Source organism: Eleutherodactylus coqui, chromosome 1, assembly GCF_035609145.1.
Source record: "Eleutherodactylus coqui strain aEleCoq1 chromosome 1, aEleCoq1.hap1, whole genome shotgun sequence".
NCBI classification, from domain to species: Eukaryota; Metazoa; Chordata; class Amphibia; order Anura; family Eleutherodactylidae; genus Eleutherodactylus; species Eleutherodactylus coqui.
This window is the reverse complement of record NC_089837.1, coordinates 103,511,856-103,525,721: the sequence shown is the minus strand read 5'-3', so window position 1 is coordinate 103,525,721 and position 13,866 is coordinate 103,511,856. Positions and strand designations below refer to the sequence as shown.

The window sequence follows — 13,866 nt, the reverse complement described above, 5'->3', positions numbered from 1 at the left end:
TGGTAAGAAACCCGCCACTCAAGGAGTAAAAGGGGTTTTCTGAGAGAGAAAAAAAATTTACTAAATAGAAAAAATAGCATAAAATAACAAAATAACTTATACTCACTTGATGAATCTCCTGTGGCCTGACAACCTATTGCGAAAACTAAGAGATCCTATTTGAACTTCTCAACTTTATCAAACACGAGACCTGGTTGTAAGGGCATCAAGGCCACCTACAAATTCTACTATTCATCAAAAACAGTTAAGAGGTGTCTATGTTATACACTGCCCAATGGGAATTTTGATTGGGCTATAACTAATCATGCTTTCTGCACATGTGTGTGTTCGCTGCCAGCACAATCCACAGAATGTTAAAAAGATTGCAACTTTATGTGACTAATGATTATAGCGTATGTATTTTCCCAACACCCCTCCAACAACTCCCACCTCATTATCAGTATATGCAATAGAAGCAAGTCGGCATTAATCCTCCTATCACCTGTTTCACAACGTTCTCCAGTGAATCCTCTTGGACACAAACAATTGTATTCAGCACCGAGGTCCTTACACAACCCTCCATTCAGGCAAGGAGATGAAGAACAGGGAAGGATTTCTAGAAGCAAGAAGAACATACAATAGAGAATAAAACAAGAGAAATAGCATATAATATACTGCAGAAGTACAGATATTTACAATACATCAATGTGTATCTGTAGGAGACACACTGATACAACTAAGCGTTTGTGCCCTGACACTCCAAAAGAGAAAATATATAGAGTTAAATGCTCATCTACAGTATGGTCTATCTGAGACTCAAGAGAAGGTGATCTCACCTGCTTCACATCGGTCACCAGTGAAGCCCTCTGCACAAATGCAGCTATACCCATCAACCATATCTTTGCAGGTTCCTCCATTAAGGCAAGGAGATGACCAACAGGGTCGGACCTCTAGGAAAAGGTAAAAAAGTTATTAAAAAGCATTTTATCCAAAAACCATCACCAGTTGATGTAATTCTTTGAACTGCACTCTTCTGACAAGACATTAAACACTCTATCGACTATCGAAAACAGAGTAGAATATTCTTGTTAAGATATTTTCCCCCCTGTAGGAACTAGAATAGACATACAATAGAAAGGTCAAGGCCTATTTCACTCCTGGCACTGAATGCAATGAGGAGTAGGAAGTGTAATATGGGGAAGTGCTTCCATTTATTTAAATGGGAGTGAAGCTGGCTATTACACTTCTGGAGCTGACCAACTGTGACGACATCCGATCCACTGATCAGCTGATTGGCGAGGATCCTAAGTGACGGACCCCTGATGATCAACTATTGCTCAACCTTTAAGGCTAAGATCACACGGGGCGGATTTGCCGCGGAAATTCTGTGCGGAATTTCGCTGTGGCAAATCCGCATGCGGCCGCTAATCCCGGGATTAGTCAACCATGTGGATGAGGTTTCTCAGAAACGCAGCATGTCTATTTTTTTTGTCTCACAAAACTATATACAGTCCAAGAAGGTGGCAACATAAGTGGTGCAAAATATAGTGTCCTTTTATTGGTCCATTAATCAATGTGACGTTTCGACCTGTGCGGTCTTTTTAAGCTCAATATACAATGACAACATGACAGCAATATATACTAACCTATAACAAACCTCCACCCAAGCATCTTGCTAAAACCAGATGTACACAATTACTCTACAACTGCAGTCTTTTTAACACTCTGCATACTCATCATCATCCAACAGCTCTCACTCGTTTCCAACCACATGTGGTTAAAAGCAAAGTCACATGGAGCTCCCGATGCCCAAACGTTTTATTGAACAGAAACATACGATCAGTCAGCTGAGGTTTAGGGTTCTTTCATATGGGCGTATATTGGCCCGCCGTTTTCACGGTCGGCCGATATATGCTATGATCTGATGCATTGGAATCCAATGCATCAGATCACATGGCCGTATTCCTGAGATGTAAAAGCGCCCAGCTGGCCAATATAGCACTGGGTCCTTTTACGTCGGGCCCAAAAGATAGTCCTGGAACTATCTTTCGGGCCGGAATACGTCGGCCGCTGCATGGGCTTCTATGGGAGCCAATGACAGTGGCTGGAGAAGTGAGGTGGGAGGGAGTTTAGCAACGTGACGGCTAAACTCCCTCTCTCTTCTCTCCTCCCCTTCGGCTGATTGCAATGGGAGGGGGCGGAGCAAAGTGCTACCCCCCATCCCGCCTCCTCCTATTGCTGGCTGCGGACAAGGGGTGTGGAGGGGGCAGGAGCTTAGCCCGGCCCCGTCCTGCCCCCTCCTATTGCAAACAGCCAGAGAGGAGTGAGGAAGTGAGCCGGTGAGGGGGAGGGAAGGGGCAACGGCATGGTGGCCTCGCCGTATATGCGCCGGTGCCCATGCCGTCTGAACGGGCGCACAAACTTTACATTTGTGCACCCGTTCACGAGTTTTAACGCCTTAGATGGTAGCGTATATCGGTCGACCGCGAAAACGGCAGCCAATATACGCTCGTGTGAAAGAGCCCTTACGATAATAGACAGTGTGGAAGCACTAGATAGAGGAGGTGATAGAGTATTGAGACGTGAACTGGATTACTCTTGACACCATGGCGCCAAAGGGCCTTAATCTTGAATATGACTTTATGCCGCATATTTAGGTTCTCTTGTAAATTCGTCCAGTTATTGAGTTTTGAGACAGTTAATGGGGTTAGGAATATACCTTGTTACTTTTTAATGTTTATTTTATGTTGTTCGTTTTCCAGGATGTACGGGAACCCGAACATTAGTCAGGGCATTTAAATGTCGCTGTTAGAATTGACAGCGGCACTTAAAGGGTTAATAGCTCCAATAAACGCCCCCCCAACTCCCTGCGATTCCCCTCCAAATATACCCCAAACGTGCAGGGCGTAACTGCACGTCCTGTGTCATTAAGGGGTTAAAACTATAAGTATCCATCAGGCAAAGGGTGATGTGAATGAATATATTCCCTGTGCCACACTAAAAAATAAAGAAACATATACAATGTATAACCATATTTGACATACATATAAATGCATTTTATGAGCAGTTACCATTTTTACCTGTCTCACAGTGTACCCCAATGAAGCCTTGCTTGCACAAACAGACGTAGTCATTTTCATCATCCTTGCATGTACCGCCATTCAAACACGGATCTGAGAAGCACGGCCTGACCTCTGGGGGAACGGTAACACATTCAGTTTTAGGCGTTAGTCAGACGGGCGTTTTTTCGCGCGATTTGCGCATGCGCAGGCGTCCGCCGATTTCTAAAACCATTGCTTTGCAATGGTATCGGACACATGAGCGCTTTTTATGCGCTCGTCCGATAAATTATAGAACAGAAATCGCAGATCGCACCTATCTGCGATCTGCGATTCCTGTTCTCTTCTCTATATGCGCTCAATGGGGCCGGCGGCAGCAGCGCCAACCCCATTGAGAACATATAGAAGACAAATCATTCTTCTCTGCCACAGCTCTAACAGCTGTGGCAGAGAAGAACGATGTTAGCCCATTGAATTCAATGGAGCCGGCAATACAGCCAGCTCCATTGAAAGCAATGGACTGCCGGCGTGCGCGGGATGAATTGTCGGGAAGGGCTTAAATATATAAGCCCTTCCCTGCAATTCATCCAGAAAAGTGTTAAAATAAAAAAAATATATATACTCACCTGCTCCCGGCTGCCGGAGTTCCGCGCGGCCGGCCTGCAGTGGGTGTGAAGGGGGTGTGAGTCAGACCTGCCCCCTGATTGGCTCAGCGCTGAGCCAATCAGGGGGCAGGTCTGACTCACACCCCCTTCACACCCACTGCAGGCAGGCCACGCGGAACTCCGGCTGCCGGGAGCAGGTGAGTATATATATATTTTTTATTTTAACACTTTTCTGGATGAATTGCAGGGAAGGGCTTATATATTTAAGCCCTTCTCGACAATTCATCCCACACTCGCCCGCAGCGCATTGCTTTCAATGGAGCCAGCTGTATTGCCGACTCCATTGAATGCAATGCGCTGGACAGCTCCGGCCCGATTCTAATGAAACGCGGCTAGGAGCAGATTTTCGGGCAATTTTCGGGCACCGGTCACGCGATTTGTGGATGCGCATCTGTAATGCGATCCGCAAATCGCGCGAAAAAACGCCCGTCTGACTAAGGCCTTAGAAAGATAGTTTTATAGAGGCTGGTGCCAATAACAAAACTAGATCGTATGCAACATAAATCTGTACCATTGGTGCAGGTGTGGATGCGTTTTTCGATGTGGATCAGCAGCAGATTTCAACTCTTCAATTGATGGGTTTAAATCTGATGTGGATCCACATGAAAATCTACACCAAGTGGATTTTAATGCTTTTTTTTGTCGCAGGTTTGATGCAGAATTTGGGGTGGATTTTCCACTGTGTGTGAATGCACTCTAAGGCCAGTTTCACACGGGCGAGGATGATATCAGCCTGTGATTTCTGGCCTGATACCGCACCCGAAATCCATGGGAAACGCATGGTTGCGAGGTATTTCCACATGGAAGGAATCCCCTGCCACGATTGAAAACAATGGGCGGTATTGCAAAAAGATACAACATGCTGCGATGTTTCTCCTACAAAGCATAGCATTGCGATGCTATGCAGGAGAAAAAAATACCTTATGTGTATGACCCCATCCAAAAGAATGGGGATCATATCTACGTGAGATTTCTGCATCTCGCAACGCACAAATCTCGTGCCATTTTCTCAGCCATGTGAAACTGGCCTAAGGCTTTGCTGCTGTGGGTGGGTAGATTTGCCGCAGCATAGAAACCCAACATTAGGCTCTGATAGCACTGACTGCGTACTGACAGCAACATCTTGATCTCCAGCAAAAATAAAGCCCCAATAGGTTCCACAGGTTTAAAATATACAATCTGATACTGTATAAATGATACATACTGTATATACATATATATTTGATCAGATTTGATATCTGATCTTTGAATTATAAGCAAAGCAGAAAATTGTAGTCAGCAGTATAACTAGGGTCACAGGGGACGGTGGACCATGTGCCACAGGTGGTGAGAACCAGGGGATGCACCAATAAGTTATATGGCTACAGTATTTAGATATAGGACTAGGGCAGACATTTGATTCTTGGTCTCGTCTAGCCAAGGCTTTGATTGTAGCCATTGAAGACCATAGCAGTAATGTGGCTTCCTACCATGAGTATTACTACAGATACATTACAAAACAAAACACAAAGATAGAACAAAAGTACTTGGAATATTTCTACGTTTTATGTCCTGCTCTTTTTTTTTTTACTGCACTGGAAAGTAAGCAGAAAACAGTCCTTACCTATTTCGCAGTTTCTCCCAGTAAACCTCTGCTTGCATTCGCATCTGTATGTATCACCCACATCCTCACACATTCCACCGTTGACACAGGGGGATGAAGAACATGGTCTAAGCTCTGTGGTGGGAAATGTGTCACGGTACAGTTAGCGGAATCCGAATATTTGTCTGCACTATATATGTGTAATGTAACATCACTGTGGAAGGGTAGGTATCATGTAGTCAAGCAAATCAGGATTAAATAAAGTGTAACTTATACACTATTTAGGCCTAGTGCAGGACCGGAGGACAAAAGTACTCCATAACAGAATCCGTACTCATTCACTTCCCTCTCCGGCTGAACACCAGCCATAACGCAGCGTATTAGTTTGGCTTGTTGCGCTGGAGATAAACCATGTATTCTGCTTTCACTGTGTGCATGTTACTTTTTACATTTGTAGATATTCAGTCTAGTGTAGTCCACAGCATGTCCTGCCTTGTGTCCATCTCAAGAATTATGTCAAGGTCCTATCCACAGGCAGTGGTACTGTACTCCTTAGTCTTACAGGGGGTCACTGATCAGTAGTAACGTCCATAAAACTCTAGTTTATGCGGTGATGACACTGAATATGGAAGTATCTGCATCATATTTTTAAAGTGTTTTAAGCAAGACAATAATCACTTCAATAAGGGCCTTTCTACATGGGCCGATACGTTCAGATTCCCGTGATCCAGCGAGAATCTGAACGATGATCGTTCAATGTAAATGAATGCGCTGACTGAAGAACGAACAATGATACATTCACTTTTCATTCGTCTTTGGCTTATGCATGTTATAAAAACCGAGCTACGATTGGCCAGTGTAAACAGGCAGTGGCTCATCTATGAATGACTGCCTGTTTACTGTGAATGGAGGCGGGCGGACAGAAGTAATCTTCAGCTCTCTCCGCCTTCGTTCAAGGAGCGATGATGGTTCTTGTGTAAAAGCACAGGAATGATCATCGCTGGGACGGATGTCAGAAACAGGTCGTTCCCTGTAAAAAGACCCTAAGGCTGCCCGTCCACGCTAGCGATATTCCGCCTCGTCGTGGACAGGGGGACTAAGACTGCTGCCATTTTTTGAGAATACACCTGTTAGCCACTGCTGTTAGGACTGGATAGAATGAAGCAGATAAATACAAAGTATGATTCAATTCTATTTTCCTGTCCTACTTTATTTTTGATCGCCACCATGTGTCATGGTTATATCACTAATGACCTGGCCTAATTCAGATCTATTCCAAAATTAACACCCCAAACCCAGTGCAGTTGTACTGAACTTGATTTATTAAATCACGAATCATCTCTATGGCTCTGTATGTTTGGTTCCGCAGGGGTCTAAGTGTTAAATCCACAATACAGACAGTTAAGTACGGGTACAATATGTCTGTATGAATGAAGCCTGTGGGCCTGAGTTCCAAAGCAACATATTTGTATACAGTGTGTTGTGCTGCAATTTTATGCCAAATTGCAGCACCAAGTCATATGTGAAATACTAGCCGTCATGGTAGGAAGTTGGAATGCTGCCTTAATTGGATGTCTTTGAAATTACATTGCATGTGCATGTGCATGTGAGGTCATGCGATCCCATAGACATACATTACATGCAATGCCAGGCACATGTGATTATTGCATCTACTTAATAACCATGGAGCCAAGTCCTAAAGAAACTAAATTCTTACAAAGTGTCGGCTCTACGTGTGAAAAAAATGCTTTATTCTTTAAAACAGCAGGCATCAGGTTTACATCTGTAAAGCCTGATGCCTGCTGTTTTACAGAAACCGACACTTTGTAAGAATTTATGCCTAGTAGTGCAGTTTGGACTGGGCGTGCCTGGAGCTACGTGGACTTATGCAATAGTGAATCTGGTTTCCCGTTGGAGAGGAGGTGAGCGTTTATTCTTTTGACTGTGCATTCCTAAAGAAAATAATAATGACAGGAAGAGATGACAAGTAATCAGTAAGTGCCTCACCGGTCTCACATCTTCTCCCAGTGAATCTCTGCAGACACAAGCAGCTGAAACTAGAACCCACGTCTTCACAAAGGCCGTCATTTAAACATGGAGATGAATAGCAGGGCTTAAGTTCTGGTAGAAGAAAAAAGGAGAAATGGTGCACAAAAAAAAATAATCATCACAACAAATCAATCATGTTAGCTCAAATCCATCATACATGTTATAGGACAAACACTGATGAACTAATAGATTGAAATTGCCCAGCAGATCAGGAAATTCTGTTTCTAAAGAAATGTGTCCCAATGCAGTGAATCTTAAAGCACACCTGCATTTTTCACTCTGCAGGCTGTATCTGTAATTTTCAGTTTTTTTCTGGCAGCACAGGTGTATGAGTCATTATTTTCTCTCCTCCCCCTATGCTCTCTATAGACTTCTATGGGTAGCATGAGGCATCACCTTCTTCCCCTTCCTGTTATCAATCTTGTAATCTCCTTTACTAGATACAAATTTCACTTGACAATGGACAGCAAATTAAAATGAATGGAGACCCCTAGTGGCCACTAGTTTAGAGGGATTTTTAGCCTGTCATTTAAGGCAAATAAAGAGATTTATACGTTTGCTAGTTACCACATTGGCTTTCCTTTTAACACAAGTTATCTCAAATTGCAGTGTCCATATACATAGTTGCTATTTAACCATAATGTATTGTTAGAGGTGGTTGAGTGGTGCCACATGTATATGAATGCAATCCAAAATAGTATATATGGAGAAAGCGGTTACTAGTAGTGCTGCTGTTTACTAACTGGAAAAGCCGTTACTATTGTGGGCAATATTCAATAGAAAGGAATCAGCGACACTCCTTGGGTATGTAAGCAAACTAAGGTGAGGGAAAGATAAGGCAATGGAGGCGTTGCATGCTCAAACGCTTCCTGTGGCCTCGCACATCTGTTCATTTCTACTGAATGTTATCTTGGGTCAGACTCTGACATTTTGCTGAGCACCACGGTTTACGTATGTGTTCTGTCTGTGTTCTGTCTTGAATGGATTCTTGTTGTCACTTCAATGCTTTTCTATAGTATTGTAGATTGCACTTTTACCACGAGATGCACTGAAGAACAAGACCATCAATGAATAAAGATCTAAAACAGATCAGGAATCTTCAATCCTGCATCTCACACTTATACTATATTCTTATGCAGAGGCGTAACTTGAATGTCCTGGGCCCTAATGCAAAACCTGTAACAGGGCCCCCAATTATTATGCTTTGTTCATAGTACTGGGCTCACTATATGGAGAAGAGAGGGCTTAAGGTCCTCCTAGGCTCCTGGGCCCGCGTGGAACCGCATCCCCTATAGTTACACCCCTGTTATTATGCCTCTCACCTGTCTCGCAGTTCAGACCAGTATATCCCCGTGTACAGAGACAAGCGTAGGTATCTCCCAGATCTTCACATGTTGCCCCATTCATACATGGAGCTGAAGAGCATGGTCTGATCTCTGGGAAAAGAGAGTGATAAAATTGTCAGCTGGGCGCAAATACTTTCTATATTATAATAAAAGCATGCCATTAAAGTGTTTTTCCCGAACTCCAATATTCATAACTGATGCTCAGGAAATGATCATCAATCTCGCATCTTGCATCTGCCATTCCGCTGCGGAGTTCACTGCATACCAGGCACAGCGCCATACATTTCATAGCAGCTGTGCCAGGTATAGCAGCTGAGAAAAAATTTGGATAGCACACTTAGGAATTGCATGCAAAAACAACTACCATTTATTGAACAACTCCTGGTGCAGGCAGTATAGCAATGTTTCGGGTACAAACTCTTTGTCAAGAGTGAAGGAGACTGTGCTACTTTTAGGCAAGTGACTGATGAAGGGAACGTAACTGGCCTGTGAAAAGCCTCTTCGAACACCTGATCAGCAGGGGTCTCTAGCAGAGGTTCCCCATCGATCTGATATTGATGGCCTACCCTGTAGATATGTCATCAATATCTTAGTTTTGGAAACCCACTTTACATCTTGGATCCTTACCATTCTCACAGTGCACTCCAGTGAACCATAATGAACAAGAGCATGTGTAACCAAGACCCAGCTCCACACAAGTCCCTCCATTCAAACAGGGTCCAGAAGAGCAAGGTCTGATTTCTGGAAAGAGAAAAACTTGAGAATCAAACACTACAGAGTGTGACATAAATCCCGTATAAACTCAAGTCATCTTCTAACAAACTCTATTTAGACATATTTTAGCTCTTGGTGTCTTCCTTCTCCCATTTCCAAATGATATTAGAACACCTATAGTGGTTTTCACAAAGATTTATCAAATCCCGAACAGTATATTTGTCTACTTTTAAGGTTAACCTATCAGTAGGCTCATGCTGCTCTAACCACAGGCAGCATGACATACTGAAAGGCTCCCGCATTACCATGAACTGTTTTCACACACTTTTACATTGCAGTACTTTTCTCATCATTTTGGTCAGTATTTATTTGCCAAAATTAGGGGTGGAAACTACAGAAAAAAGTCTTGGAGCCATTCCTGGTTTTAATTTACTGATGCAAAATACTGACCACAATGCTGCCGTATGAAAGTAGCCTTACTCAAATACAGTTTTACAAACAGTCAAGCATAGGGGGAAGTGTCCACTGGGCATCTCCCATCCAGCCTGACTTCATAGACTGCTGTATCCCTGCAGGCAAATAAGGAAAAGGCTGGTCAATCAAGCCAAGTCGATAGAAGTCAGTGATGAGCCGTTCAGTGAGCACTTCTCCTCGTGCCTGACTCTTTCTAAAACTGAAGGAAATATAGTATTTGATTTGTGCAAGTTTTGTGGCATAAAAAAAAGTTTCATATTTTGCGGCACCCCATATCTACACTAATATTTGTGACTCTTTTCTGCATCTCCAACTGTAGAAAACCGCTAACACAAGTGTTCAGGGCTTAGTTGTAGGGAACTAGGGGTGGACAGAGCCATTCCCCCAGAGACCACTGGGTGGAGGAACTACTGGTGGTATTACTGTGGAAGGCACTATTATTGAGGGGCACAGAGGGGCAATATTTCTTTTGGTGATCATATGGGGGAACTATTACTTTGTAGGGAACAAAAGGATGCACTAGTACTTTGGAGGGACTGAGAGGTGCATTGCGGAAGCAGCAGGATAGGTAGAGTACACAATGTCAAGTTGTGACTGGAAGAAGTTGGCATGATGGGCTGGGCCCAGATAGAGAAGAAAAGTGAAAATGGATGACTGTAATCACTGGATGTAATGGCACTGTAATCAGTATCACTGTGTAGAGCTGGTATCTGATTAAATTATATGGTGCCAGCTTTATTTAGTGTTACACCAGAGCTGAGCAACTGTATGTGAGCCTGCCATATTATAAACATGTTATAGATAAACTGTTAGAATATAAATAATATAATCATTTTTGTGTGGGTGAGGGCAAGACAGACATCTTGGGTCTTGTGCCTCTGCTCTTCTGATCTTTTTTGAGTGACTGTGTGTGCATTGGCAGGTGAGCATTCCTTATTTGGGGTCAGGGTCATTTGGTACACATTATGCGGCACATATTTTCATGGGGCACTATCTGGGGCATATTTTCAGGAACACAGAAAGAGGCAAATTTTTTATTTTGAAGACATAATCTGGAGCATATTTTATTGAGGGTCACAGAGTGGGGCATATTTTTATTTAAGGGCGCCGTTTAGCACCACTTGTTATTCAGGCTCAGAGCTTGGGGCATACTTTTATTCACTATATGTAACATTTATTTTCAGGGACACAGTGAGGAAATGTGCTGCAAAATCAAGGAGCAGAATACATCTGGATGTCGAAACCTGCAGAGGTGAGTTGTAACTGGCTGAAGTCATCATGGCAGATGAAGAAGAGGAGGAAAAAGCCTCCACTAAAAGAATAGCTCACCTGTGAAGCCCTTTAATATAAATGTTTGTTTTTCCTCTGTGTCTGATGAGTACAGTAATCACCCATATGGCCAGAATGAGGAGTTGCAACATTTTTGTTTGCGAAAGAACAAATCCCAGTATACCCTTACCATTGTTGAGGTTATACCGGAAGTTGTAGTTTCACACTACAAACTTATATTCCATAGTTAACCTGACTCTGCATGTTGTGCTTGGTTCTGATGCTGTATTTATATTATGAGCTTGATTCTGTGGCTGTATTTATCTACTAAGGTTAGTTTTGGTGGTGCATTTATGTTACAGAAAACCGAAGGTAAACAGGTTACGGATGAGCTGCTGCTCATGGACCAGTGCTGGGTGCCTGCCGATCCCCCGACTAAAACTTGCCAACCAGACCCGGTAGGAGACATGGCCAACAATGATCTGACAAATTTATTAAAGCTTAAAGCAAGAAAATAATGCAAAAAGCTGCATAAATCTAAGTCTGCACATACTTTTGAAACAGAGCAAAATGCACTAAATTTATTAAGAGGAATGCAGCTTCTGATAAAATTTGGAACCTTAAAGGGGTTGTCCCGCGATAGCAAGTGGGGTTAAGCACTTCTGTATGGCCATAATAATGCACTTTGTAATATACATCGTGTATTAAATATTGGCCATACAGAAGTTATACACTTACCCCCTCCGGTGCTGGCGTCCCCGTCTTCATGTCGCCGACCAAAGCAGCCTTCTCCCTGGATTAGACGCGCTTGCGCTGAAGGGGCCGCTCCGGCGTGCTCGCGCCGCACAGGGCTTCTAATCCAGGGAGAAGGCTGCTTTGGTCGGCGACATGAAGACGGGGACGCCAGCACCAGAGGGGGTAAGTGTATAACTTCTGTATGGCCAATATTTAATGCCCGATGTATAATACAAAGTGCATTAATATGGCCATACAGAAGTGCTTAACACCCCTTGCTATCGCGGGACAACCCCTTTAACTTCAACCAATTTCTGTTGAATACTGGCATATAAAGCACCGGTCTTAAATCTCCCTATATGCTTTCACTAAAATGCAGCAGCATTTCACAGTAAGGCTAGGTGCACACAAGAGCTGTATTTTCAGGCGGTGTGCTGTCAGTTTAATTACAATAGCCTATGAGGGTATACACATAACATGTTTCCCCAAAAATAAGCCTTACCCTGCTTTGTCAGGATTTTCAGGGAGGCTTGAAATATAAGCCCTACCCCAAAAATAAGCCTTAGCTGCATTACATTAAAAAAAAGAAAAAAAATACAGTACCTAACAGGCTCAGTCCGGGTCCCTCCCACTGCTCTCCAGAGCTTCGACACAGCTCCCGCGGTCCTCGGCCACCCATACAAGATCACTTCCTGGTTACGGGATTTATGGCTGTGATTAGTTCTTTGAACGCTGCTCAGCCAATCAATGGAGCGCTCGATGAACCAATCAGAGCCATCGCATTGGTTCATGGAGCGCTGCTCAGCCAATCAGAGCCATCGCTTTGTGGAGGTGGGATTTATGAATCCCGTAACCAGGAAGTAATCTTCTCGGGTGGCCCAAGGACTACAGGAACCGCGCTGGAGCTCTGGAGAGCACCGGGAGGGACATGGACTGAGCCTGTTAGGTAAATCTAATTAGACATCCCCGAAAATAAGACCTAGTTCCTCTTTTGGGGCAAAAATTTATATAATACTTATTTTTGGGGAAACATAGTAGACATTTTTCACAAGAACCCATAGACTGCAAGAAAAAAAAAACCTTACATGACATGTCCTGTTTCTGTTCATCTCACAGACAAGAAATAGAACATGCAATGCCCCTGAATGTGCATTATGCACGTATATTAGACCGCACAAATCCATGTGTTGTCTGATGCGAATTGTGTTCTGAGTCTCTATGCACCTAGCCTACAACATAGTTATTTGTAGTGTGGTTAGGACGGACAGGTTCCCTTCAAAGCAGGAATATGAAGACAGAGGACTGATTGCCATTTAGGAGTGCAGGAAAACTGGGTAACGAGGTGTGTGGAAGCTGTAATGGTGGTCATTTTACTGCCATCCAGTTATCGCAGATGCTGATATATAGAAAAACATTGTTTACTAGTATTCTATAAAAAATAACACTTGTCTAGGATTACATTTTACAAAGTCTTTACTTTTTTTTTTTAATAATGACTTCTATCATTTCTACAGGCCTACCTCTTTCACAGTTTGCCCCTGTGAATCCCGACTTGCATAGACAGCGGTACGTTGTCTCAAAATCTTCACAGATTGCACCATTTCGACAAGGAGAAGAGGAGCAGGGTCTCAGCTCTGAAACATATTAAGCAGAAATGTTTCTGAATGAGTGTATGTGTTGTGCCCACGTATCCCATCTCCTTACTGAGGATTTATACCCAACATGGTAAAATGAAATCAGAAGTTTGAGTAGTAGCCAAAGTTTAGTAAGTATATATGTTTTTCTTACAGAGATCTTGGTGTTTGTTTTGCTCTGTCAAAGGCAGCCATTTTTGCACAAGTCACAACAGGAAGTGCAACTATATTGGTTGTCACTTTTAAACATGCTATTCAGAAACCGACAACCCACTTCCATCTTGTCAGCATGTTCAATGAAGAACAAAGTGATAGTGTGTCAGCAGTGACTGAGAATGAATACAACTGTGCTAAACCTAT

General features: G+C 43.2%; 1 protein-coding gene across 5 annotated transcripts in view; it reads right to left on the bottom strand.

Moving 5' to 3' along the window:
• SNED1 (sushi, nidogen and EGF like domains 1) overlaps nucleotides 1-13,866 on the bottom strand; it is a 112,141-nt gene that overhangs the window by 52,853 nt on the left and 45,422 nt on the right. For 4 of the 5 annotated variants that reach the window (XM_066598474.1, XM_066598452.1, XM_066598459.1 and 1 more), the window contains 8 exons: nucleotides 13,393-13,506; nucleotides 9,308-9,421; nucleotides 8,657-8,770; nucleotides 7,293-7,406; nucleotides 5,307-5,420; nucleotides 3,060-3,173; nucleotides 816-929; nucleotides 482-595 (listed from right to left, as the gene is read on the bottom strand). In XM_066598474.1, coding sequence (XP_066454571.1) covers nucleotides 482-595; nucleotides 816-929; nucleotides 3,060-3,173; nucleotides 5,307-5,420; nucleotides 7,293-7,406; nucleotides 8,657-8,770; nucleotides 9,308-9,421; nucleotides 13,393-13,506 — 912 coding nt within the window. The remainder of the gene's footprint in view (nucleotides 1-481; nucleotides 596-815; nucleotides 930-3,059; nucleotides 3,174-5,306; nucleotides 5,421-7,292; nucleotides 7,407-8,656; nucleotides 8,771-9,307; nucleotides 9,422-13,392; nucleotides 13,507-13,866) is intronic. The other variant, XM_066598468.1, reaches the window with a different exon arrangement.